Source organism: Phocoena sinus, chromosome 5, assembly GCF_008692025.1.
Source record: "Phocoena sinus isolate mPhoSin1 chromosome 5, mPhoSin1.pri, whole genome shotgun sequence".
In the NCBI taxonomy this organism is placed as follows: domain Eukaryota; kingdom Metazoa; phylum Chordata; class Mammalia; order Artiodactyla; family Phocoenidae; genus Phocoena; species Phocoena sinus.
Window position 1 is genome coordinate 72,923,125 of NC_045767.1, and position 27,396 is coordinate 72,950,520.

At 36.6% G+C, this 27,396-nt stretch overlaps 1 protein-coding gene across 5 annotated transcripts; it reads left to right on the forward strand.

Moving 5' to 3' along the window:
- Nucleotides 1-3,801: 3,801 nt before the first annotated feature.
- OCIAD1 (OCIA domain containing 1) lies at nt 3,802-27,396 on the forward strand. Of its 5 annotated transcripts, none has more exons than XM_032632475.1 (9): nt 3,802-3,873; nt 5,369-5,431; nt 5,852-5,932; nt 10,329-10,382; nt 17,346-17,393; nt 18,838-18,973; nt 19,859-20,034; nt 24,053-24,205; nt 26,875-27,396. In XM_032632475.1, the coding sequence occupies exons 2-9, from the start codon at nt 5,374-5,376 to the stop codon at nt 26,910-26,912; spliced, it is 744 nt and encodes a 247-aa protein (XP_032488366.1). In that variant the 5' UTR covers nt 3,802-3,873; nt 5,369-5,373; the 3' UTR covers nt 26,913-27,396. The 5 variants fall into 5 exon arrangements, with proteins under 5 accessions (XP_032488366.1, XP_032488363.1, XP_032488364.1 ...); XM_032632472.1 differs by having other exon boundaries at nt 3,856-4,048; XM_032632476.1 differs by lacking the exon at nt 3,802-3,873 and adding an exon at nt 4,108-4,210.

The window sequence follows — 27,396 nt, forward strand, 5'->3', positions numbered from 1 at the left end:
TTATAAGCTTTTGCACAGTAAAGGAAATCATCAACAAAATGAAAAGACAAACTACGGACTGGGAGAAAATATTTGCAAACAATGCGACTGACAAGGGATTAACATCCAAAATATACAAACAGCCCATACAACTCAATATCAAAAAAACAAATAACCCAATCAAAAAATGGGCAGAAGGCCTAAATAGACATCTCTCCAAAGAAGACACACAGATGGCCAACAGGCACATAAAAAGACTCAACATTGCTAATTATTAGAGAAATGCAAATCAAAACCACAATGAGGTATATCATACCAGTCAGAATGGGTATCATCAAAAAGTCTACAAATAGCAAATGCTGGAGAGGGTATGGAGAAAAGGGAACCCTCCTACACTATTGGTGGGAATTTAAATTGGTGCAGCCACTATGGAGAACAGTGTGGAGATTCCTTAAAAAACTAAAAATAGATCTACTATATGATCCAGCAATCCTGCCATTGGGTACATATCCAGAAAAGATGAAAACTCTAATTCAAAAAGCTACATGCACCCCGACATTCATGGCAACACTATTTACAATAACCAAGACATGGAAACAACCCAAGTGCCCATTAACAGACGACTGGCTTAAGAAAATGTGGTATATATATACATACAATGGAATATTACCCAGACATAAAAAATAAAATAGTGTCATTTGCAGCAACATGTATGGACCTAGAGAATATTAGACTCAGTGAAGTCAGAGAGAGAAAGAAAAATATTATATGGTATCACTTATATGTGGAATCTAAAAAATACTACAAATAAATCTGTATACTAAACAGAAACAAACTCACAGACATAGAAAACAGCTTATGGTTACCAAAGGCTAAACAGAAGGGGGAGGGATAAATTAGGAGTATGGGATTAACAGATACAAACTACTATACATAAAATAGATAAACAAGGATTTATTGTATAGCACAGGGCACTATATTCAGTATCTTGTAATAACCTATTGTGGATAAAAAATGTTGCCTGCCATATCAACAAAGGATGCTGCGGCCATCAAGCCATCAGCCACTACCACAGCCCACCACCATGAGCCTGAAGGAACTCAGGATGGAGACAAAAGGGCTGCCCAATGCCAGCCACCCCCAACAGTGAACCCTGACAGGACACAGGATGGGAAAGAATAGGATACTGACCCTAGATAGCTAAGGTGCATATCAAAGGAATGATTCCAATGACTCTTGCATCTTCCCATACATAGAAAAGCACTAAATTCATTAACCTGAGATGTCTGGTGTTCTTTAATTAACAGTAACTTTTGGTGTTCCGACTACCTGTTTTTTGTTGCAAGAACTCCTATATAGGCTGGCTCCTCCCTTACCCCTTTGGAGCAGTCCCTCAGAGTTACCTGAGAGGCTGCCTCCTGGGCTTGATGTCCTTAGGAACTCTGCTGAATAAAATATAATTCTCAACTTTGAGGTTGTGCATGTTTTTCAGTCAACGCCATAATGGAAAATAATCTGAAAATACATATATCATCTATATGAATATGTGAATCACTTTGCTGTACACCTGAAACTGATGCAATATTGTAAATCAACTATACTTCAATTTTTAAAAAAAGTCAAAGGTGAACCAACTTCCAGTAAGGCTTTGGTTCTTACCCAATTTATGTTTGAATTCTTTGATTGCCGCATTGCCCAAATTACCAATGGACTCAATAACCTCTAACTGCCAGAAAATTCCAGTTTACCTTGAAATGTTTAGAATTTATTTTTTCCCCACAGAGAGTACCATACACTTTCTTCAAAAGAAATCCAATTTTTCAGTTAACTTGATTGCTGAGAAATACGTGGGCAACAGAAAATATACTCATCAATATCTACCATGTGCCAAGTGTTAGGCCTGGCTTAGTAAGTATAAAGAATATGATAAAATTGTATTCTGTACCCTTACAATCTAGTCAGAAAGCAAAGAGGATATTTTGCTTCAGCATAAAGCTCACTACGTCTTCTAATTTTCCTATTTTTGTTTCTTCTTTTATAAAAAATGTACTCAAATTCATTTAAGAAACATTTATTGATTTCATACTATGTGCGAATCATTTTGATGCCAGACAGGCTCCTACTGTTATGGATCTTTCATTTTAGTGAGTGGGGAGAAGGAGAAAGAGAAAGAGAGAGAGAGAGAGAGAGAGAGAGAGAGAGAGAGAGAGAGATTAGACAAATAATTGTTTTAGAGCATAAATTCTATGTAAATAATAAATGGAGTAACATGGAGAGTGACTGGGGAGCTATTTTAATTGGGTGATCAGGGAAGGCCTCGGATGTGGTGACACCTGGTGCAACGAGACAAGAAATCATGTGACCATTTGGAGGAACAGTGTTATAGAAGCAGGAACAGCCATTGCAAAGGCCCTGAGCCCAGAACCAGCTTACCATGTCCCATGAGCAAAATGAATATTAATTATTAATACTGATGATCTTATTTGGGATTATAACGATTTATAAGCCAAGGTCTCCGTCTGAAAGGAGCTCTGTAATAGAGACAGAAGTAAGCACAAAGATCACAATACAGTGGCAGAACAACATTGCCTTGATAGAAGTATGTACAAAGTAAAGAGGTAGTAAGAAGAAGTAGTTGATTCTTAGGGTGTGTTTCAGGGAAGGCTTCACAAAGGAGGTAATGGAAAAACAGGATTCGAAATATCAATAGCATTGACAAGGCAGGAAGGATGGTTATGCCAGGAGCAACAGCACACAGGGAACTGTGAGTACAAAGGGCTGCAGGCTGCGTTTCTACAGTGAACACTAAAATAGAAGAAAGTGAGGCTCAAGAGGACAGAGGCCAAGCCATGAAAGGGCTTGATATTCTGTGCATGATGGGAGCTATCAAAAGGCGCTAAGGAAGCAACCACAGGATTGGATTTGTGTTTCAGATCCATCACCATAGGCCGTCTCTCTGAAATATGTCTGTGGGAGAATAAATTTGAGGCAGTGAAAAAGATGCGATGAGGCTGGTGACAGTGGGGCTCAGTAAGAGGTAAAGATATCGGAGAGGTTTTTCGGAGTTAATCAAACAAATGGATAGGGCCGACTGTTCACTGTTGAATGACCAATAACTTTCAGTATCTGGCTCACAGCAGGCACTCAACAAATATTTGTAGAATGAATGAATGGTGGCTGAGTGCGACAGCACGGTCTGACCAACAGAAGCCCGGAGCCCCGCACTCGAATACAAACACTTCCATTAATAGAGAACATTGAGCGCTAAAGCCTCGTTTAGGTGTGTTGCTTTAATCCTAACAAACCTATGAGGTAGGTCGTATTTCCATTTTCCAGATGACAAAAACCTGAGGCTCAGAGACAGCGATAACGTACCATGCCTGAGGTTTCTAGAACTAGGAAGAAGCTAGGCTCAAAAGTCAGCCAGCCAGCCAAGTGCGCATGTTTAATAATTACTCGCTACTACTTAGCCTAGAGACTCAAATAAATGAACTACGTAAAGCCTAAAAGCAGAGAAAGCTAAGAAAAGTCGTTCTCAACAAGCGGATAAAGGGGGCTTCCAGAACGTTCCTGCCAGCCGGTCACTGGAAGATCAAGGCAGCCCGTCCCAACGGCCTAAAACCAAGCCTCCCCGGTGCAGGAAGGGTATGGGGGGCGGGGCGGGGTGCTCGGGTCCGCAGTGGGCGAACGCGTAGCCGCAGTGCAGCCCGTGAGCGCCGCCGGGAGGGGGGAAGGGTGGAGGAACAAACCGAAGAGGACGGCGAAGATTAACGCAGCTCTACGGAGATATTCCGAAGCTGTTCGCCTTTAGACTCCGCAAGGAGGTCTTGACGTCATTTCCTTCCGTAGGTCGCCAGTGCTTCCGGGTCGCGGTCATTTTGAGCCCGTATCTGGGTGAGTTCTAGGCGGTCGCGTTGTTGACCGCTCCCCACCCCCAACTCCGCTGCGGTCCTGCGCGTTTCTTGCACCCCCTTCCCTCCCCCCACCGACCCCTCTCGGGTCTCCTCTGGGCCTTTGGCCCCTGGTCGTCCGGGCTCGCCGCGCTGTGGCCCGCCGCTGTCGTCGGGAGGTGGGTGAGGTGACGCAGAAAGCCCCGTTCCGTCCCCCACCTACCCACTCACCACCTCTGCGCGGGCAGCCGCTCCCCTGCACCTTCCGCCATTTTCCTTCCTGCTAGGGTGGGCCGATCGCAATCCTCTGGGTCTCGGGCTCCTGGGTGCCTGTGACCAGGGTTGGTGAGGGAGCGTGTCTAGGGGGTGTGGATGGGAGAAATTCATGGTGACGGATGTGCGTAGGTGTTGCGGGGGATGGGGTGCAGGAATCGACGATCACTTAATGCGGTTTTTTTCTTTGGGATTAGGAGATTAAAATGATGTTGTGTGAAGGGGTCTTGTCAACCCTAGCAGTCTCTCTGTTGGGAGAAGTAAGAGGTTTCCATTGTTTTCTTTTACGTTTGTTTTAGGGTATAAGTAGTTTATTAAGCAGTCTCCATCCATGAATTCATTTGCCCTTTCTGATCTTGTTTCTTAGCGAAGGGATTGGCTTGTAGTAGGCCCTCAGTGATGAGTTATTGAATAAGTGAATTGTGGAAGGGCCGCAGTTGCTATTCTCATCGCGTATGACGTTTCCTGTTTTCATTTACATTGTTTTTAAGATGGGAGTAAACACGATCCTGTGTGAACATTCTGTAAAATGCGTAGCTGTCTAATCTATTGGTCTCTTAAGGTCGGACGCATGGGTTAAAAATAATGATAAAGTGTATGTTCTTGAAATGCTATGCATTTTTTATATCTTATATATTTTTCTAGGTGTCTGTTTGGGGAGGGAGGAAAGTTTAGAGGCTATGTAGAATGTGCTGTTAGCTTCCCACCACAGGGAGAACGATATGACGTCTTTGTTATTTCATTTTTTTGTAGTACTGCTTTGTAGAGGGGGTTTCCTGATGATTATTTCATTTTTAAAAATGGAAGCCCAGAAAAGACTTGGGATTTTTCTTCCTCTATTTGGAGAATTATCCTAATCATTGGGCGTATATTTCTGAGAGAATCCAAATATAGGATAATGTGAAATAAACCAGCCTCCAGAGGAAATATGTGTCTTTTTAAGAAATTGGTAATCTTTTGGTATCTTAACTTGATATAATCAGTTGATAAATACTTACAAGGCATCTTTTTCAGTTACAGGACCTAGTAACTAGTTCTAAAATAGTTAATAGGTTTGTGACTTTTTTATTTAGGCAGCTTTTTAAGTACTTCAGATGTAGAAGTACTTAGTAAATATTTGTTGATTGGTTGCCACGTAGACTAGTAATTTTACGATGCTATACCTTGATTTACTTTGGCCAATCTCAGTCGTTTCTAATACTTAACAAGAAATGTTTTCCATGCAGGAAAGATGAATGGAAGGGCTGATTTTGGAGAGCCGAATGCAGAAGTTCCAAGACCAATTCCCCGTAACTATCAATTAAGTATTTACAATTAGAAGCACTTTTTATGTAGAGAAATTTTCACTGCCTTGAATAACAGTAGCCACGGGGCTGGCTTCAAGGGTGTGTGTCCTGTGCAGTTATACAGGGACCCATTAATGATCTACTGTGGCATCTTTAAATTCTTAATAATTTGAACAGAGGGTCCCAAATTTTGATTTTGCACTGGACCCAGTGCATTTTGTAGGCAGTCCTGACTACATAGCCAGTAGAACAGTAGCACTAATTTTATGTTTGAAGTCAAAATTTGTTAAAAGTTTACAAGCCACTTATTCCATTTCTTCATTTAAAAAAATGGTATATTTTGTTAACGTTTAGACTATGGTATTTTTAGACTTAGTTTTTCCATGGGTGTTTTAATGTTTGCCAATTTTCCTTGGTGAAAAGACATAGGGGCTGATTACATTCCAACAGAGGAAGAAAGAAGAGTCTTTGCAGAATGCAGTGATGAAAGCTTCTGGTTCAGATGTAAGTTAAATTTTCTAATCAACAAAATTTGACCTTTAGTACCTGAAATTATAATGATTTCACATAGAAAAAATGGGCAGACTTTTGGCATTAGTGTGATTATTGGTAAAAGGGTTTGATTAAGGAAATAGAGTTGAACACGTTTTAATTCTTTGTTTAAAATTTTTTAATTGAATTGTAGTTGATACATGATAATATGTTAGTTTCAAGTGTACTATGTAGTGGTTTGACATTTGCATATATCATGAAATGATCAGAATTGTGTGCATCTTAAAGTAATAATTTCTAGAACTGTTTCCAAGACCTTGAAGTATTTTTGTTGGTAATAGTAATAGCATTTACTGAGTATACATGGGTTATATAAAAATAACCCAATAAGGTTGATTACCCTCACTTTACAGATGAAGAAATTGAGGTTTAGAGATGTTAAAGGAGTTATCTAGTGTTCCACAGTTGGTAAGCAGTGGTGTCTGGACTTGAAGCCAGGTCTGTCTGAAACAGGCTTATGATTTTAACTCTTAAACTTTTAACCATTATACGATAAAAACTGGTTAGTTTCTGTTTTATCGTTGTGAAATGGTATTACACTACCAGCTCTTGATTTCTAACTAGAGACCATATACATGAGGATTTTATTTTTTAAATACAAAGAATGTTGAAAGCAACACAAAACATAATTTTCCTTTTGAATAGAACCCTGTTGTTGCTTCATGAGGTCACTGCAGTCCTTTCAGGTAAGAAGGTAATTCTAACAAAAAAGCAGGATGGAGGGGGTGACAAGGATCAGTCACCTGGTATTTATGCATACAGTGTGTAAGGTACTGTGCTTGGAAGTCTTTGTCCTAAAGTAGTTTGATGATGTAGTTGAGACAAAGCTAACTCATGAAACACTGAGAAAGATTAAGTGCATAGCAGCAATAGGAATTTTAAAAAGAGATAAATTAATTGGAATTGATTTAGCTAAAAAAAGCCTTTATTAAACAAATGAGACTTAACAACTAATAGGACTTGAGGCAAATGAAGAATGGTGGAGGAGCATTTAGATGAAAGGGATAGTTAGCAAAGGCAGAGTCTACAATAACTTGATCTCTACTAGAGCCTTGAGGCTGAACGGATTGGAGCAGAGCTCTTTTGTTGGGGGTAGAAAATAAACATAATAGCAAGGAGTTAAAAGTTTGATTCATTATATATTGTAGGTTCTTAGGCCAAGGGGATCGTATGTAAATTTTTAAAGGAACATTAGTTAGCAGTGTGCAGAATGGGTTAGAAGGATGAAAAGGAGTACAACTAGTTGTATCTGCCCAAACATAAAGATAATGAATGAATCTACATAAAAGGCTTAGTTAAATGTGTATTGTATGTAACAGTAGTTCTCCACCTCTGGAATTGCTGAGAAGGTGTATGAATTCATATTTGTTTCATGCATCTTTTATTTTGTGAATATTTCATACATGTGTACTACTGGTTTCCGAATGAGACAGTGTAGTGACTTATAAGGGCACATAGACTCTGAGGCCTGACTCTCTGGATTCAAATTATAGCTCCATCACATATTAGCTGTGAGATTTTGGAGAAGTTCTTGATGTCTGTATGCCTCAGTTTCCTTATCTGTTAAATGGGGATAATATTAACCTGTCTCATGGGATTAATTAATTCAATTTAAATTATTATAAGTGTTAAGCTATTAAATGGATGTTAGTGCTTTTGTGATTAATGGAGTAAAAGTTTCAATTGAAAACAATTAGGAGTTTAGAGAAGCGTTTTGCTAGTGTAAGAGAAGAGTTAAAGGAATTTTAGGGGTCCTTGTGTTGGATATGAGTGGGGCCATGGTCATAATATATAGTAGCATTTGGTCAGCAGTGTTATTGATTTGCCTAAAGAAACATTATTTAATAGACTCTGGAATGGGAGTCATTGTAGAGTGGAAAAGGCCACTGACTTGGGAGTTAGAAGACTTGGATTTTGATCTAAGCTCTACCACAAACTAACCATCTCTGTTGCTTTGAGCAAGTGACTTGTTTTTTCTGGATATCAATTTACTCTGATTAGGATGAAGACTAGATAATCTCTGAAGTCTCTTTGAATTTTACCATTCTCTTTTTCTGTGACAGAATATATGAGTTGGAAAGAGACCTTAGTTCTAATCCATTACCCTTTATAACATGAAGTTAAGAGATTTATGCAAAGACATAGTGGTGAATGGCAGAACTAGTACTTGAATCTCCTTAACCAGACTATTACTCTTTGCATTGTGCCATCTTGACCTAAGAAGCGAAATGGGGAAAATATTGTCCATTGTAGAGATGGCCAATGAACTCATTGCCTTTTACCTCTATATGATTCTTCAGTTCTTCATGTTGCAGTCCTTGAACCAGGCTGAAGGAGAAAAATGATTGCAAATTGTACTGATGCTATAATTTTAAAAGATTATCCTTTGAAAAACCTTAATTAATAGTATATGAAGGTATTTTAACCAACTAACATTAGATCATTCTTCTAGCAAAGGCAAAATCTGTTAGTATGTAATACAGCAAGGATTTAAACCTTAGGGCTTCTGCAAATTGTGTCTGATGGCAAAACTAATGCCCTGTTCTCGAGTTATGGATTTTAATCGTGAATATTAATAATTCAAATGCTTAATGATTTTGGTTCTTAAATTGCCCATGTACAGTCTAGACCAGGGATGAGCAAACTACGGCCCAAGGGCCAAATCTGTTTGTGTATGGCTATGAGCTAAGAATGGTTTTTACATTTTTAAATATTGAAAAAAATCAAAAGAAGATTTCATTACATGTGAAATTCCTATTTTTGCATCCATAAGTAAAGTTTTATTGGAACACAGCTGTGTTCATTTGTTTATGGATTGTCTCAGTGCTTTTGCTTTAAAATGAGTAGTTGGGACAAAGACTGTGTGGCCGACAAAACCTAAAATATTTACCACGTGGCTCTTTACAGGGCATTTCCCAACCCCTAGTCTGAAACTGCACTCTCCAGTGTGGCAGCCACATGTAGCTATTTCAGTTTAATACAATTTACAGCAGAAGGGATACAAAGGAAAATCAGCAAAGGGAAAGGAGTGTGGGTGAAATCCAGAGGAGACCAGGCACAAGCTTCTAAGAGTCCTCTCCCAGTAGTGTCATACAGAAAGAACGTGCTAAATTTCTCTAGTTGCATGTTGTAGTAACACATGTGAAGTGTTACCTACCAAGGGTTCTCATTAGAGACTCGGCACCCACGGTTTTTATCGGGGTCTCGCCACATGGGCACCCTCGGCCTAGCAGGTAACAAAATTCCAGACTTCCAGAAGGAAAGGAAGTGTTCAGTATGAACTGTACTTGTACAAGCAGTTTGGGCAGAGTGAGCCACTTGTCATTCAGGTAAAGATTTATATCAGTCTACCAGTTAAGCTCCCAAATATAAGCTAAGGACCAACCTTGAAAGCAGGCGTTTGTAAGGAAAGCAGTTTTAGAGCTGTTACGTTAAATCTTTCCTGCACACTACCTGACTGGAAAACACAGATATAGACTGCACTCATCGTCAGAGAAAATTCTATTGGGCACTGTGGGTATAGAAGACTGATTTCTTAAATTATGAGCCCCTTTGAGATTATGATGAGAGCTTTGGATTTTTCACTCTGGGTTAATATGCATATGTATGTCATATTTTCATTTAGTTTCACAGATTTCACTGGTTTAGGAGAAAGAGCATTAGTATTTAAAATATATGCTTTCTAATTCTTGCCCCAATCACCATATGATTTTGGGCAAATAATATTTCTTGTGTATCGGTTCACTCAGTGTAATAAAACTTGAGATCTAGTATCAGACATAATTCTTTGGAATCTGGAATCTGTCATTGAAGTGGCTGTGTGGCCTTGAGCAAATTACTTAACATCTCTAAGCTTCAGTTTCCTTATCTGTAATAATAGTAAATAGTAATAATAATAATACCTATTTTATAGAGATGTGGTAAAAATTAATGATAATGTACCGAAAGCACTTAGCATGGTACATGGAATTTAGCAGTTTGTAATATGCCTCTTGCTTCCCTCATCATTAATTCTTTCCCCTGTTAACTCCGGAAGTAACTTTTGGTCACTATTTCTATGTTGTTTTAATTGATGGTATTAGTGAATGGCTTTTTTAGATCCTAAATCTGGGTGGCTCTTAAATTATACTGTTTAATAATTTGTCATATTTTCTTAAATTTAAAATATGTTTTATATTTTCCTGAGTATATACAGTACAGCTTTGAAAAGTGGAGAAATCTCTTAAAGATCTTAATTTTGCAACATAACTTCATAACTGGTTTTACTGATATACATTTATCTATCCTAATGAACTCAGACAAAATCTTTCCTTTTGTTGGTGTTGACAAATTTTTTTTCCCCTTATAGCTGTACCTTTGGCTGCAACAAGTATGTTGATTACTCAAGGATTGATTAGTAAAGGTAAATATTTTAAACTTTGAATTTGTTTAGCACTTTGGATACCATCGTGTTTTTATGTGTTATTTTCCTGATCTTTAGATAAAGGACATATGGTAATGTATCATATTAAAAATTATGACTAAAAAATTACTACAACATCAGAAGAGTTGTCTCCATGAACCCAGACTCACATATCAAATTTGAGGATTTGATGTCCATTAACTGTAGCACTGTAGCAACATTAACACTATAAGCAAGAAAGTAACTAAAAGCCAGTGGTAGTTTACAGGAAGGCAGAGAGACAAACCTGGTCTAGGTAGACCATCCATACAACTTATCACCTAGGAGCTTATAAGAAATGCAGATTCATGGGCCCCATCTCCAACCTATTGAATCAGAGTCTTTGAGTTAGAGCTCCAGCTGATTCTTGTGTACCAGTTTAAAGACTAGGAGTTCCGTAGCTCCCTCAACCAGCTTTGTCTTACAATAATGGGGGGAGTGAGGGTCCGTCCTTGTCCAAAATTCTATTGGTTTAAATACTGAAGTTGAGTTTAGGTATTAAATGTATCAGTCTCTACATCTTTAAATTTAGTAGTGTAAGCAGTAGAAATATTCATTACATTTATTTTGTAATAAATAAGTTACAAATTTATGGGAATTAGAAGGTATTCCAGAAAAGGATGGTTACCTTAGGATGGCCTTTACATATTCTAGAAAACTGTTCTTTAAATTAACTAGCTCCTCCTAAAATGTTACTAAGATAGGAAGTTTTAGCCTTTTCATATTAGCAGTGTGAAGTACTTAGTAGTATTGACACAACTAGTTGAGAAAAAGTAGTTTTGGAGGGAAATGGAAGGATTTTTTGAGGTAAAATTTTGTTTTTGTTTGGAGAATTCCCAAAGAACCTCATTACAATGTGCTACCATGACAGGAATTTTAAAAAGGCAAACAAATCAAGATATATACTCTTATTTGTAATATACTCTTATTTGTCTTTTAGGACTAACTTGTTTTATAGACTAGAATTGTTTCTATAGTGTAAAACAGACATTTTATTACTTTTTTTAAAAAAAGTTCTTTTAGGGCTTCCCTGGTGGCGCAGTGGTTGAGAGTCCGCCTGCCGATGCAGGGGACACGGGTTCGTTCCCCGGTCCGGGAAGATCCCACATGCCGCGGAGCGGCTGGGCCCGTGAGCCATGGCCGCTGAGCCTGCGCGTCCAGAGCCTGTGCTCTGCAACGGGAGAGGCCACAACAGTGAGAGGCCCGCGTAAAGAAAAAAAAAAAAAAAAAAAAAAAAAGTTCTTTTAAAAAAAAGATTACTTTTTTTTTTTAAATTTTTTTGACTGCGTCGGGTCTTTGTTGCTGCATGCGGCTTTCTCTAGCTGCGGCGAGCGGGGGCTACTCTTCGTTGTGGTGTGCGGGCCTCTCGTTGCTGTGGCTTCTTTTGTTGCAGAACATGGGCTCTCGACGCGCGGGCTCAGTAGTTGTGGCACGCAGGCTTCAGTAGTTGTGGCTCGCGGGCTCAGTAGTTGTGGCACACGGGCTTAGTTGCTCCACAGCATGTGGGATCTTCGCGGACGAGGGCTCGAACCTGTGTCCCCTGCATTGGCAGGCGGATTCTTAACCACTGTGCCACCAGGGGAGTCCCTAGTCACATTACTTTTAAGGAAAAACTTAGGACTGGAGAAATTATAGTGTCTGTTATTGTACTGCCCATTTTATTTATCTTAAGTCTTGTCAGTCATTAATGATTGGAGCTAGACTTGGGGGCGGGGGTGGATTATACAAAAGAAATTAAGAGCTGCTAGTGGTTCATGTGAGGAAACAATGTGAATACAATGTTGAAGCAAATGGAGAATATAATTTAAATATTTAATAAGCTTCTAAGTTTTGCGGTAGAGACTCCAAGAGCTGTAAGTTTTCAAAGAAGATCTCTGCAGAGGTACTGTAATGAAGGAAAATTTCTTGAAAGAAGTGGGTTTTGAAGATGGGCAGGATTTAGATTAAAAGAGATGGAAGAATATCTCAGGAAGGAGGGACCTGGTTATCAGAAGAATAAGCATGACTATTTGGGTGGGCAGTCAGGAGACTGACATGGCTAGAGTGGCAAAGTCACGCAGGGAGGAATGAAAACGTATAGCTAAGGTAGAACCAGGAGAAATGGTAATTTTGAAAAGGTTACAAAGAAGAGAAAATTTTGGAACTTTGGGGATTACATAGAGTAGGAGACTTTGGACAGCTTGAAGGTAAGGCAGAAGCAGTAAAAATTGGAAGGGTCAGATTGTACCTACTCACTTAGATCTTATATCTTCAACAATAAAATCATACCATTGCTGGGTTTTTTCCCTAGCTTGGGAATGCCTTGCTCCTACATGTAGCTAGTTATACACATAACCAATCCAGAGAAATTCCCTTTTTCTAGTTACACACACATCTTTTTTTTTTTTAAGTACATCTTTATTGGAGTATAACTGCTTCACATGAATCCTCCTGAAAATATCAGGACCTAGTACTGAGGTGACAGATTATTCTGTCAACAGCCAAAATCCTCTTGGACTCCTAGTCACTATCTGGTGATTATTTGACTTGACATCAGTGGTGATCTGTGCCTCTGATTTCATTTGCAAAAGTCATGCCATGAACAACAACAGTGATAAACATCTTTCTCTGTAATTGTTCATAGTGACTGAGCCTGGAGCCTTTCAGTGGAATTTATAATCCATTTTTTGGAAAGGATAAATTGTTGAAAATGACTTAACCTGATGTGTGGAATAACATTTTCTATACAACGTGTCACATGTTACCTTTATATTTTTGTCAGGGTTGTTTTGTTGTTGGGGTGTTGATACTTTGAGTAAAAAACACAGAAAAGAATATTGAGTCATATGTCACTCATGTAACTATCTCCCAGAATTAAGGGCTTTTAGTATTGTTGAAACTGTACTGGGTTCTTGTCTTTTGGGGGGGTGAGGTGTTTTAATTAAGAAGTCAATCTCAAAAAAAAAAAAAAAATTGAGAGAGACTTTAGAAAAGGAGTTCAGAATCCACCAAAACAATTTGCATTTAATCAAAACGCCTAACATTTTGTGTATGATTTTATCCACAGGGTCATACTCTACATAGTCTTAGCTATTCCCACTCTACTCATTCCTTTTCTGTCAAAACATTTAAACATGCTCAGGTCATTTCTAACTTGACAACATAAAAAAGAAAAACTTTCTTTTATATCCCTTTACAGTTGCTCCTGCATTTGAAGCCAGACTTCATGAATGAGCACTTCACTTTTTTTAAAAATTTATTTATTTTATTTATTTATTTTTGGCTGTGTTGGGTCTTCGTTGCCGCGTGCGGGCTTTCTCTAGTTGCGGCGAGCGGGGGCTACTCTTCGTTGCGGTGCGCGGGCTTCTCATTGCAGTGGCTTCTCGTTGCGGAGCACGGGCTCTAGGGCTTGCGGGCTTTAGAGTGCAGGCTCAGTGTGACACATGGCCTCAGTTGCTCCGAGGCATGTGGGATATCCCCGGACTAGGGATTGAACCCACGTCCCCTGCATTGGCAGGCAGATTCTTAACCACTGTGCCACCAGGGAAGTCCTGAGCACTTCACTTTTTATTTCTTTCAGCCCACTGCAGTCTGTGTCATAGATTGTGCATATAGTCTGACATGTACTAAAACTCTTACCAGTACAACCTCTTTGTTGCTTAAATTCAATGGATAGTTTTTGTTCTTGACCATTATACAACTTTAACCAATCCTTAAAATGTTCTCTTCCCATGGCTTCCATTACAGCACATTCTTCTGGTTTTTCTCCTGTCTCAGGCAACTTCTCCATTTTTTTCATATGTTTTTTGAGTGTCTGATAATCACTATACACTGTTTTTGGTATATAGCACTAAAAGACAAAAACCCATGACCTCTTGGTACTTACATTGTAGTCTGGGTTTTCTTCCTTCACTTGTGTTGTTCTTCAGAGTTTTACTTTGCCTTTGAGTTTTTAGTCTATATAGTATCCAGCAATAATATGGGCTTTGGTGACCATTTATTGCTCTAAATCCCCATCATTATCTCTAACCTAGATAATCTGCTCCAGAATCATACTCTGCATATCTCCACATGGATGGCCCTCCTACAGGCTCCTCAGATTGAACTCAAGTTCAATCCCAAACTGAATTCACTTCTCCACAAATTAATTCCTCCATTTTTCCCTATGTCTGAATGGCAATACTCTCCATCCAGGAAACTGAGACATTATTTTTCATTTCTATCCTTTACCTGCTTTGTCCAGCGAATGTCCATTCTCTAGTATAGCTCTTAAATATTTCTGTAAACTGTCTCCATCTGCACTCCCGTTGTAGTTAATGCAACCATTTGTTGCCAAGAGTATTACATTAGCTTCAATAAATGTATTTGCCTCCATTCTTGCTACTTCCCTTTAGAATATGGGCTGTCTCTGGCACCTGACAGGGCATAGTGCCCCTAGTAGACACTCAAATACAGGAATACCTCATTTTATTGAGCTTCACAGATAACTGTTTTTTTTACAAATTGAAGGTTTGTGACAACCTTCATTGAGCAAGTCTTATCGACACCATTTTTCCAAGAGCATCTGTTCACTTCTGTGTCACATTTTGGTAATTCTTGCAACATTTCAAACTTTTTCATTATATTTGTCGTGGTGATCTGTAATCAGTGACCTTTGATGTTACTATTGCAAAAAGATTACAGCTTGTTGAAGGCTTAGATGATGGTTAGTGTTTATAAACGCAAAGTATTTTTTTTTTTTTTTTCAAAGTATTTTTTAATTAAGGTATGTACATTGTTTTAGAGACAATGCTATTGCACATTAAATAGTATAGTGTAAACGTAAATTTTATATGCACTGGGAAACCCAAAAATTTACGTGATTTGCTGTATTGTAATATTTGCTTTATTGCAGTGGTTCTGGGACTCGACCTGCAATATCTTCGACTTAATGTCTGTATTTGAGTGGATGAATAGCAACCATCACACCATATTCTTTTTGTCTTCCTTCACTCTCTAGACTGTAAACTCTGAGGGTAAAGAGAGTGTCTTGTTTACTGTTATATTCCTACTTCCTAGGGTGTAGTGCCTGTGTGTTGTAAGTGGTCTGTAGCTATTTGGTGACAGAATAAAGGAATGACTTTTTTGTATAAATGTAGATATTGTTACCATCCTCCCTTTTCTTCTCATCATCTCCGTTCATTTATACAATGAAGGAACTGAGGGTAACAGCATAAATCTGTTGTCTATTTTTATATAAAATTAAATCATAAAATTATATATACATGATGACAATCTTTTGTGTACCTTGTTTCAACATGGTGAGATTCATCCAGTAGTATGCTAAAACTGGCTTATACCAGCTCCAGAGAGCTGATTATTAAAATTTCAGGAACTTGGCAAGCCAATTTTTAAACCATTGCTAGCTTGAAATTGGTCATGGGGCAGGTATTTCATCACAGAAATCGACTAACATTACAAATCAGGGCCTTTTATTTGGAGAGCTGGTTTACCAGTACATCACTGGATTCATCCACATTGTTGCATGTAGTTGTAAATTATATATTCTCATTGCATATAGTTTTCTGCTGTGTGAATATGTCATAGCAGTTTATCCATCCTTTTGTATATTGATTGATAGTGTAGTTTCTAGTTTTGATACATATTTCCCTCATACGGATATGTGGTTGACCCAGCACTATATTTTGAAGACTAATTTTTGTTCACTGCAGTGCAATGTTACCTCTGTCATAAATCAAGTGACTGTGTGTGTGGGTCTGTTTCTAGACTCTTCTGATTTTGATTAGTTTATCTGTTCTTGTACTTATAACACACTGCCTTAATTACTATAGTTTTATCATAGATATTGGTATCTGGTGGTAGTCAGTTCTCCGTTATGTTCTTCAATATTGCCTTGGGTTTTCTTGACCCTTTGTGTTTCCACATGAATTTTATAATAAGCTTTTCAGTTTGGGGAAACACTTACTTTGATTTTAATTGGGATTGCATTGAATTTATAGGTGAGTTTGTGGAGAATTACCATCTTTACAATATTTAATCTTTCAGTTCATGAACATGGTGTGTTTCTCCATTTACTTAGCTTTCATTTCTCTCAGTAAATTTTGTAGTTTTCAAGATCTTTCATGTTTTTCATTAGATTTGTTCCTGGGGCTTTGATGTTTTTTGGTGATATAATAAATTGTAGTTTTTAAAATATTGGGGGCTTTGTTTGTTCCTGGTATATAGTGGATTTTTTCATTTTTATTTTATTTTGTATGTTGACCTTGTATCAAGTGATCTTGCTAAATTCACCTATTCTAATAGATTAGTCTTTTGATTTCTTCATATTTCTCTTGATGTTGAATTCTCTTTTAAATAGCTTCAGCTTTCTTTGGTGTTATGGAAAGAGCTAATGTTATCAGATGTTTAAAGATCATCTGCACTGGGCTTCCCTGGTGGCGCAGTGGTTGACAGTCCACCTGCCGATGCAGGGGACATGGGTTCGTGCCCTGGTCCGGGAAGATCCCACATGCCAAAGAGCGGCTAGGCCTGTGAGCCATGGCCGCTGAGCCTGCGCATCTGGAGCCTGTGCTCCGCGACGGGAGAGGCTGCAGCAGTGAGAGGCCCGCGTACCACAAAAAAAAAAAAAAAAAAAAAAAGATCATCTGCACTGATCTTTCCTTGTATCTTTGTGGGTTGCTCAAAGCTGCTGAGAAATAGATACATCTTACTTTATACTGCACTGCTAAACTTATTGCTACTTTTGTCTCACATTATGAAAGACCAGATAATGACTAGCAGAAGTAGTTTCTTTGTATTTTTTACCATAATTTCTGTGCCATTCTCTTATATACTCTTAGCATAAACTTGGCATAGAGCTTTTCTTTTACCTCAGTAAAAGATAAAACATCTTAATTATGTAAATGGAACAGTGTTACTCAGAAATATTTACTGTTTTATCTTTAGGAATCCTTTCAAGTCATCCCAAATATGGTTCCATCCCTAAACTTATATGTAAGTATGAACAATACTAGTTCTCTTAGCTTTTCTACCTAAGTAAAATAACTAGCTTTTATCAAATGTTTTGTGTTACTAATAACAGTTATTTGGTTATTTGTTTTGACAAATCATTTTTTTTGGTATCAAGCATTCTTTTATTTGTATTTTTTTTTTTTTTTTACATCTTTATTGGAGTATAACAAATCATTTTGTTTAAGCTTTTCATCAAATGGACTACTTGGGCATTTTGTTAGCATTAAAAATCATGAGCTACTTGAAAGAGGCTTTTTTTTTCTGTTTTTATAATGCAATAGAACTATTTTAAATTATTTTGTTAAATAATTATATTTTTATTATATTAAAGGTATAGTAATTTAAATTATATAATTAAAGATATAAAATTTGAAAGTAAGTTCTCTTGGTCTGTGAGGAAAGAAAGTTGTCCAGCTATTCTGGTCAATCAAAATAAAGTGTATTTTAAAATTAAGCATAATTTTTAAAAACCTCTTCTATTTACAATCAGTAAATAAACATAACTTACATTTATAAGCATAGTTTCTTTACATTTTATAATATGGTTGATAGAAGAGATTCTAAATTGCCCTGAAAAAGAGTACCTAAGGCTTTCTATGAATCTTTCCAGGGTAGTCTCTATTAAATAAAGATGCAACAATAGCCATATTTAGGTACACTTCATAATATATTATTTTAAGGCATTTGTTGCACCTGATTTAAAAAATAATCTTATGAAATTAGCTGGGCAAATGGTGTGATTCCCATTTTATAAGGAATGAAATGGCCTAAATCCTTGTGACCAGGCTAGAACTGTATTGTTTTGATTCTTCATTCCATTATACTTTTACCACATTTTTCCTATCTGTATTAATAAAGTAATTAGTAAAGCAGAATTTATCTTACAGCAGCTTTATTTTAACTTATTTTGTGAAAGTGAATTATATCTACCGAATCTTTTTGTGAACTCTGAATGTGATTTAATATGGTACTTTTACCATTATTTCAGGAAATCCCAGTTTTTCCACACCAAAGACATATTTAGAACCATATATTTTTCTTAATTTTTATTTATTTATTTATTTATTTATTTTTGGCTGTGTTGGGTCTTCGTTTTTGTGTGAGGGCTTTCTCTAGTTGCAGCAAGTGGGGGCCACTCTTCATCGTGGTGCACGGGCTTCTCACTATTATGGCCTCTCTTGTTGCGGAGCACAGGCTCCAGACGCGCAGGCTCAGTAGTTGTGGTGCACGGGCCTAGTTGCTCTATGGCATGTGGGATCCTCCCAGACCAGGGCTCGAACCCGTGGCCTCTGCATTGGCAGGCAGATTGTCAACCACTGCACCACCAGGGAAGCCCAAGAACCACATTTTTTAAAATGTTCTTTTAGAAAAGGTTTTTGTCTAAAGAGGCATATTGAGTTACACTTTTGTTTATTTTTACTAAAAGTTGCTTGCATCATGGGATACTTTGCTGGAAAGCTTTCCTATGTGAAAACTTGCCAAGAGAAGTTCAAGAATCTTGAGAATTCCCCTCTTGGAGAAGCCTTACGATCAGGACAGACACGACGATCTTCACCAACTGGGTAGGCCATTCAGATCTTATTAAAGGTTTTTCATTTTAGATAAAAAATTATAACTAGATATTGCCGTAATTGGGGGCATGAAACATGGCCTAACTGAAGGAACATTTGAAACTTGTCATTTTGCTGCAAGCTAAAGCTAATTTTGTTTTCAAAAGTAGAACAAGATTTGTTTACTTTTAAGTATAGAGTTGCATTCTACTGGGAGTTCATGTCCCAGAATGAGAGATTTTAATTTGTCAAACACGTTTGGTTACTATATTTGACTTTTTTTTTTTTGAATTCCCAAATATTATCAATCCCATCTCTTAACAGATTTCAGTTTTGTAATCCTTCTGTTGTTTACAATTGTAGGGAAATTGTGTAAGTATAGATAAATGAATCTGTCTGTCTTGATAGGTAGGTAAATAAATAATAAGGTAGTTAAGTAGATTTGGTAGATTGTCCTATCATAAATGGCAAGCAGCATAAGTCCCATGAAAGTATTACTTACATCTACTTCAGCGAAATAGTGTTTATATGGACTGCTACCTGTGGAAGTAACTTCCCAATTAATGTGGGAAATGGACATATTTTCTGATCTGAAGTACTTTTTCTTTCCAAGAACTTTAAACACATTACAATGATGTCTAAAGCCTAATAATTAGAAAATTGGATATATATTTTCTCTTCTCTATAGTAAGAGTGACAATTTTTAAGTTGTTTAAGTGGATCAGAAGATATTTTTAATGTTTTTGTGGCAGAAACAGACTTTACTGTTTTAAATAACTATGTTAAAATTATATGATTCCTTTAGAAAATGACTAGTTCTCATACCTTAACACACTTCTTTAAATAAGGTATAGACATTAACCCGTGTTTTTTATACAGTACGATTTTCTTTTACAGGTACTATTCTCAGAAGCCAAAATATGACTCAAACGTGAGTGGTCATTCATCTTTTGTGACATCCCCAGAAGCAGACAACATAGAAAAAGAGGTGCTTCCTCGTTATGAGCCAATTCCATTCAGTGCTTCTATGAATGAATCTACTCCCACTGGTATTACTGATCATATTGCCCAAGGTAGAAACTTCTCTTGAAATGAATTTCAGCATTTTATGGTCCAACGTATGTATAAACTTTATTTGACGACCTTTTCTGCTGGATATCACCTATATGTTCCACCATCAGCCTAAACTCAGCATGTTTGTTTGCTCTGTTGTTCATTTGAATTCATTCTCCCTTCATTCAACACTTTTTGAGGTCTAATAGGTATCAGGCACTCTGCTAGGTATGGAAATAAAGATGAATAAGACCTAGTTCTTTGCCCTGAGAAACTTTTTGTCTGCTAGAACATATAGAAATATAAGGATAAATTATTAATATGTTCCATTAATTGAAAATACTAACCGTGTTTAGTGAAATAGCAAAGAAGAAATGATAAACTGTGCCACAGAGAGGGTTTAAAAATGTTACACTTGGTAGTGTGGTCTTAAAGGCCACTTTAGCTTCTTGGTAATATGAGAAAAATAATAATTACCTGCTTTACAGGACTGTTGTCAAGTGAGAAAATCCATGTGAAAGTGCTTTGTGAAGTTTGTGTAAATACTAGTTTTGAAGATCACATAATGTTAAGTGAAACCTTTGGATTAAGGCTTGGATATGAATTACTGACATTTGCTAGCTATTGTAACTCTAGGCAAGTAACTTGTAATTTGTGATCCCTGCCGTTTGTTGATCTCTTGAATGGAGATGATAATACCCTTAAAGAACTTTGGGAGTGAGATGAAATATAGAAATCAGAAGTAATGCCTGGAAAGTAGTAGGCTCTCAACAAATGTTTGCTAGCTTGCTTGCTTTCTTGCTTCCTTCCTTGCTTGCTTTCTTCAGTCTAATTTGCAGTGAAAGATGAATTAAAAACAGAAAATACAAGTTTACAGTTCCTTACCTAAAATCCTAAAATCCAAAATGCTTTTTAAAAAACCAGGTTTTTAAATAATTAAATTAGTGATAAAAATCTGACCTGAACTCATTTTAAGCCCTGACCTAAACTGTTATAACTCTATTGATAATGTTTATCTTAGTACAATTTTTTTCTAGATTTTGTTGTAGAAATACTGTGTTTGCTTATTCATTGCTACTTCAGTGGACATTAAGTAATGAGGGATATATATGGTAATGTTTTTCTAAAATCTGAGAAACTCTGAATTTTGAAGTATTTCTGACTCTGAGGGTTTGGAGAAGGAATTGTCGACCTCATAGAGTATTTGAAAACGTGTGCTTTGAAATAAGTACAATCAGCCAGTAACTATGGGGAATAAACAAGGTTAAAGGAACATTTGGGTCTTCGTTTCTTTTGTTGAAGACAGGAGAGATTTGATTCTATATGTAGGTTAAAAGGAGGGAGGGGATATAGTGGAAAGAGAGGCATTGGTTATAGGTCAAGTAAGGTTCCAAATGATGTGGGAAGCGTTCTAGGTAGGTCAGGGTATAAAGTAGCCATTAGCTATATGAGGCTGTTTAATTAAAATCAAATCAAATTGAAAATTCATCAGTTCCTCAGTTGCTTTGGCAGCATTTCAATTGCTCAGTAGCCGTATGTGCTAATGGCTACCGTGTTGGACTGTGCAGATATAGAATATTCTCATCATCATAGAAAATTGTATTGGACAGTGCTGCTTTTAGAGCAAGAATCCAGGTTGGTGAGCGGGGTATTAACTGAAGAGACAGGAGAGAATGGAAGTTAAGATAATTAAAGAGATTCTTAAGTGGATGAAAGTTGTTGATAGTCTCTTAATCCTCAACTAACTTTTTTTTTTTCCTGAATGGTTGGAAACAACGACATCTGATTAGTCAGAAAGGGAAGGAGGTAGGCAGCTTAGGAAGAATGGTTAAAGACATTATTTTATCTCCAGAGTCAGCTCTCCTTGTCCCTCACTGCATCTCCCGTTTCCCCAGTCTCCCAAGTTCAAATCCATTCTACTTCTATTCTAGCCATGCACCAACTCTTTCCTTGCTATGTCTTGCATCCTTCCTTGCATTTGCATTAGAAAATTACGTTCCACATTACATAATTTCTTTGTCAAATGAAAACAGACAAAAAGGCCTTTGGTATCTGCCCACAGACTACAGCAAGGCCCAAATTCTAATATATTTTAAGTCCTCCACTGCAGCCATCCATCCATCCATGCTCTGCTACTCTGACCCCCCTTGTTTAACTCAAGATTGCCACTTTTAGTTCCCCACATGGGCCCACAGTGGCCTCCTTTGCTTTGTCCCAGCTGCAGTCCTCCCTTAACCAGGACATCCTCGTTTTTTGTTTGTCCTGTTTGTCCTCTGCTTTCTCTTACCAGGAATTGAAAGAGTTATTAATCTTTCAAAGCAGAAAGCATTCTTTCATAGTTGCTATGAGACTTACTGTAGGTAGTGTGTTACAGTTAGATTTAAATCAACACTTTTTTACATTTTCCTGTTCCTTCCAGCTCTTTACAGTAAATCATGCTCCCTACACAATGCAAGATATTTTCATTTGGCTTTTATAAGTGGAAAAAATTCTCCCTAATCTTCTATCTAATTTATGTTTTCATTATTTGTCACAGAATTTCAGAACAATGAAATATTTTTCTTTTTGGTAAGGAAAAGTATTAGACCTGGAAGGAACTTTAGTGATAGATCATCTAGTTCAAACTTCCATATTTCACAATTGAGAAAACCAAGACTCAAAGAAGTTTAGTGATTTGCCCAAGGACATTCATTAAATGTCGGCAGAGTGGGAATTAGAACTTAGAATTCCTCACTACTAATCTAGTATATACTATTCCCTTCAGAATTTAAAAAATATCACATATGGTGAAGGGAAATGAGTTAAATAATTACTTATTACTAATGAAATGCAAAGTGCTTTTAAACCCGGTATACAGTTTTAATACTTTTCTTTTTTAGCAAGAAAAATACGGTTTTCAACCATGCCATATAATATTAGAACTAATTAGAAATTTAAATCCTCTGTGCTTTGTACCAGTGCAAGTATATTTTGTAGTAAAAGATTGTAGTTGAATGCATTCAGTGTATAGTTATGTTGCTTTGAAAATTGTGATTATTCACTGGGATCTTACCATTGAGTTGCATAATAGTACCACTTACAAAAAATTCATATGGTTATATTATTAAAATTATAGGCACAATTTCTGTCTCATTAAAAACCTCTGAAAAATATTACTTTTGGAGTGGTCTGTTAGATTTTGTAAGTTAAGTAGTTCACTGAATGTTATGTTAGCATTAGTTAATTTCTTTAAAAATGTTTATATGGCTAACTGTCTATTTTATAAACTATGTTCAATATTTGGTCCTGTCAGCCAGTATTAAGAATAACCATTTCCTTATTTTTATATCAGTGTTTGGCTCTTTGATAATACATAATCATACTTTGATTTTCTTTGGGAGAGAGAAAGAATAAATGCTGGTTCTCCAGGTAAAAGTTGCCACTTTTTTCTGCCTCAGTATTGCATCCATTAGACCTGAATATGAAAATGATGTATACTCTGATTAAAGGCTATGTAATATTTTCAATAGCTATTTTCAAGTGTTTTTATTTAAATATAAAGAGGGTAAGGTAAATATCTTTTTAATAACTGGAGTTGTTTGCATATATGGACTCTGGATACAGGAACATTTAACTATGGAAATATTACTAAATAAAATCTATACTATGTCAAGTTTTGTTCAGTTGTCACTAGTAGAAAGTATTTCTCTTTACTTTTATAAGCTGTATGAATAACTTCCCACTTTAGAACACTGACATTTTAATGAGTGAATTGTGCTGGTTTATGTTATATCCATTCTTCTTCTGGCCATGGTTAGTTTTAAATTTTTTTTTATATTTTAAATTTTAGAAATAACAGCTTCAAAGTATAAGAGGAAGTAGATTTCAGTTTTATAATTACCTTGGGGAAAATACAGTACCTTTGGAATGCTGGTAATAATTTGATCCTTTGTTTTGCTTTATTTTTTTTGTAGGTAAGGAGCATATTTGTAAAATTTAGCTGCTTTTGGATTTATTCACATCCTTTTATCACCATTTATTAACTGTTTGTTGTTTTAGGACCTGATCCCTACATTGAAGAAAGTCCTAAAAGAAAAAATATAACATATGAGGAATTAAGGAATAAGAACAGAGAGTCATATGAAGTTACTTTAACACATAAGACTGACCCCTCAGTCAGGCCTATGCAGGAAAGAATGCCAAAAAAAGAAGGTATGATAGTCTAGTCTGAATCACTTTACGCTTTAGGATTGGAAACTGCAGCATTAGTTAAAAACTTTAATTATACTAACGTGTGATTTAATGCCTCAAGCAATTAACCAAAATAACATTTTTTTTAGAGAATAGCTACTACCAGTTATTAGGTCTTCCTTTTTTCAAGTGTTCCAAAGGCCATTTTGTGTTAGAAAATAATGAAGTCCAAATAGTAGTATAACTTAAGACGGTAAGACTAGTTTTGTAATACAGTGTAGAAATTTTACAAACATTTGACTATTTTCCCTTATGAGAAGCCACCCTGGGAACTGATATCATTTTTCAAATGATGCATCTATTGCATAAAACCAGACCTGGTGACCTAGTGGCTGTAATGCCACTTGTGGCAGAACCACAGAGTCCTGATTGAATAATAAAATGATTTTCTTATATAATACCTGTGAAGTCAAGATAGAGTTATATGCCTTACAAACCAGCTTTTAGGGCATTTCCAAAAAATGAGTTTGACTTTTTTTAACAGTACTTTTACTCTATAATTAATTAATATATACAGATTTTTTAAATGACAGTTTCTTTTAAGTCCTTTTTGAACAGCTGTGCATTACCCAAAGTAAATTTTCTGATACCAAAAATTTACCGCTAACAGAAGAGGTCATTTTGAATAGGGGTTTGAAGCTGTTTCAATATAGAATTTTATGATGTCTTTCTTGAGGAATTTTAGAAGATGTGTCATTGTTTAAAGGTTTTCTATTTACTACTTTAAAAATCAAAGGAGGGAAAAGGTCCCTGGTACCTTCTTGAGAGTCAGTATGCCACAGAGGATGCAAAAATAAATTAAAATCCTTAGTATTTTTTATTATGATCGTTCCTTTAGAGCCAGTTTTATTTCTAATTGTTAGTAGTTTCATTTAGAAATCTGTTTTATAACAGTGATCCACCTCTGTCATGTTGTTGTTTTTTACACATTTAAAATAGATTTGTAATCAATAATATTTGTTAATGTTTGTCATAAAAAATTTAATGTAGGGCTTCCCTGGTGGTGCAGTGGTTGAGAGTCCGCCTGCCGATGCAGGGGACACGGGTTCGTGCCCCAGTCCGGGAAGATCCCACATGCCGCAGAGCGGCTGGGCCTGTGAGCCATGGCTGCTGGGCCTGCGCATCCGGAGCCTGTGCTCCGCAGTGGGAGAGGCCACAACAGTGAGGCCTGTGTACCGCAAAAAAAAAAAAAAATAATGTGGTCATTACTCTGTAATATGTAAAGACTTACCAGTACTCTGTTCTGCTAATTAATTTGAGGATTTAGACTGTAAGCTCCATGAGGGCAGGCAGTTAATTTTCTCATTTTTGTAACCATTTCTACTGTATGTCAAGACTAAGAAAAGGGAATATTGTAGATGTGTGGCATTTGTTGAATTTGGACATTTGTGGTTTTGGTTGTGAACAGTCTTAAAGTTCTGTTCTGTGACACAGTAAAGTGAAAGAATTTTTTTCTTTGTAAAAAGAAAGTTGATTTTTTTTTTGGCACTTTATATAATTTAAAGAAAAAACAGTTATGAAACACTGTGATTTTCTAGGATGTTCTGTTTTAGAATCTAGACAGAAATTTGACAGTACAATGTAGATTCACTATGTCAGAAAGTGTCACTTAAAAGTTTTCAGTTTATGTGGATTATATTTATTGGTATTTACCTAATTAGAAATTATGGCAGAAATTTTAAATACCTAAGCACATTTCAATTAGCTGTCAGAGCAGTGATGTCACTACACATCATGTAGCTTCATGAGAATTCTGCCAGAAGCTCTGCCTTATACACATGAGGGAAGGAAAGCAAGGGGAAAAGGCAGAATATGAGGGGAAAGTTTATATAACGTCTTGATATAATAACGAAATACTTTTGACTTCATAGACTTACTGAAAGAGTCTTGGGGAAGGGGTCCCTAGTTATATTTTGATAACTGCTTCTTTACATTGTTATGAATACTTCTGAAGAGGTATAATTCACAGGTGAAGGCTGTGTAGAAGAGAGGCTAAAAGTAAAAGAGTAGAAAAGACAGAAAAACATGTTTGAAAATATAATTTCTTATAAAATGCAAGAATATTGGAGAGCATTTCCTTCTTGTACTGGTATTTCAGCTCCTGGGAGAGATTAAATTAATCAAATCTGACCATTTCTATTACTATATTTTTGTGAAGAACAACATTCAAACGTTTATCATTGCTGTTACTTTTCATTTGCTGGTAACTTTTTTGTATGTGCTATAATGTATACCACACTCACTTAGGCGGTAAAGTTGTAAAGGTGCCCAGGCTTTGGACCTAAACATAACTGTGTCCAAACTTCGGTTCTACCTGTTTGATTAAGCTTGTACCTTGGGCAAGTTACTAATCTGTTTTCCTTAGAATGGGGATTGTGTTTTCTTTATAAGGTTGTTATGCAGATTTAATACTTATGTAAAGGTCTTGATACAGTGCATTAGAATTTATGTCTAACCTCCAGTTCACAAAAGTCTAGCCAGCCTCCTTTTATAATTACATTTTGACTCTCATGTGCATTTATTCAAATCAGAGAGAAGCATAACTTTAAATCATAATAATAGCAAACATAAAATAGTGCCTTTTACTTATTACTATTTGGAATCATCAATTATTTGTGCTTTTTTCCTAGTCAAAGTAAACAAATATGGAGATACTTGGGATGAGTGAAAAATTGCATCATTGGACCTACTGAAGGAGTTTCAATGTCCAGCTTCATCTAGGTGGTCAGAACATCTGCATGCTTTGAGCTCAGCAGCAGTCTTCATAAACACATTTAAAACTAGAACCTGGGTTTTTGTGGTTTGGCTTATGAAGGTGATGTCTTAAAAACTTACATTTTAATGTTCATATTGTGTGAATATATTCATTTGGGGGAACTCTTTGAATGATGGTAGTATACCATGATTGTACCCAGTTTGTGAAATTGTATTAACAGGGCAAGGATGCTCTGTTATAAAACTATCCCGAGAGTGTAATGCTCTCGAATCACTGTATCTGGAAATAAATGAAATCTGCATGTTAAATTGGGGGGTGGGGAGCAAACATAATTTTAAGTGTTAAACTTTACATCAGAAATTATTAAAAAGCCTTACTCCAGTGTTTGCTGTATTCTCTTTATGGTAAATAAAATATAAAGGAACATGCATCTTCA

Bases quoted from the DNA above. Each gene is read 5' to 3' on its own strand.
- OCIAD1 (XM_032632475.1), top strand. From the start codon at position 5,374: ATGAATGGAAGGGCTGATTTTGGAGAGCCGAATGCAGAAGTTCCAAGA. The intron at 5,432-5,851 runs GTAACTATCAAT...CTTGGTGAAAAG, and splicing joins AGTTCCAAGACCAATTCCCC to ACATAGGGGCTGATTACATT. The intron at 18,974-19,858 runs GTAGGCCATTCA...TTTCTTTTACAG, and splicing joins CGACGATCTTCACCAACTGG to GTACTATTCTCAGAAGCCAA.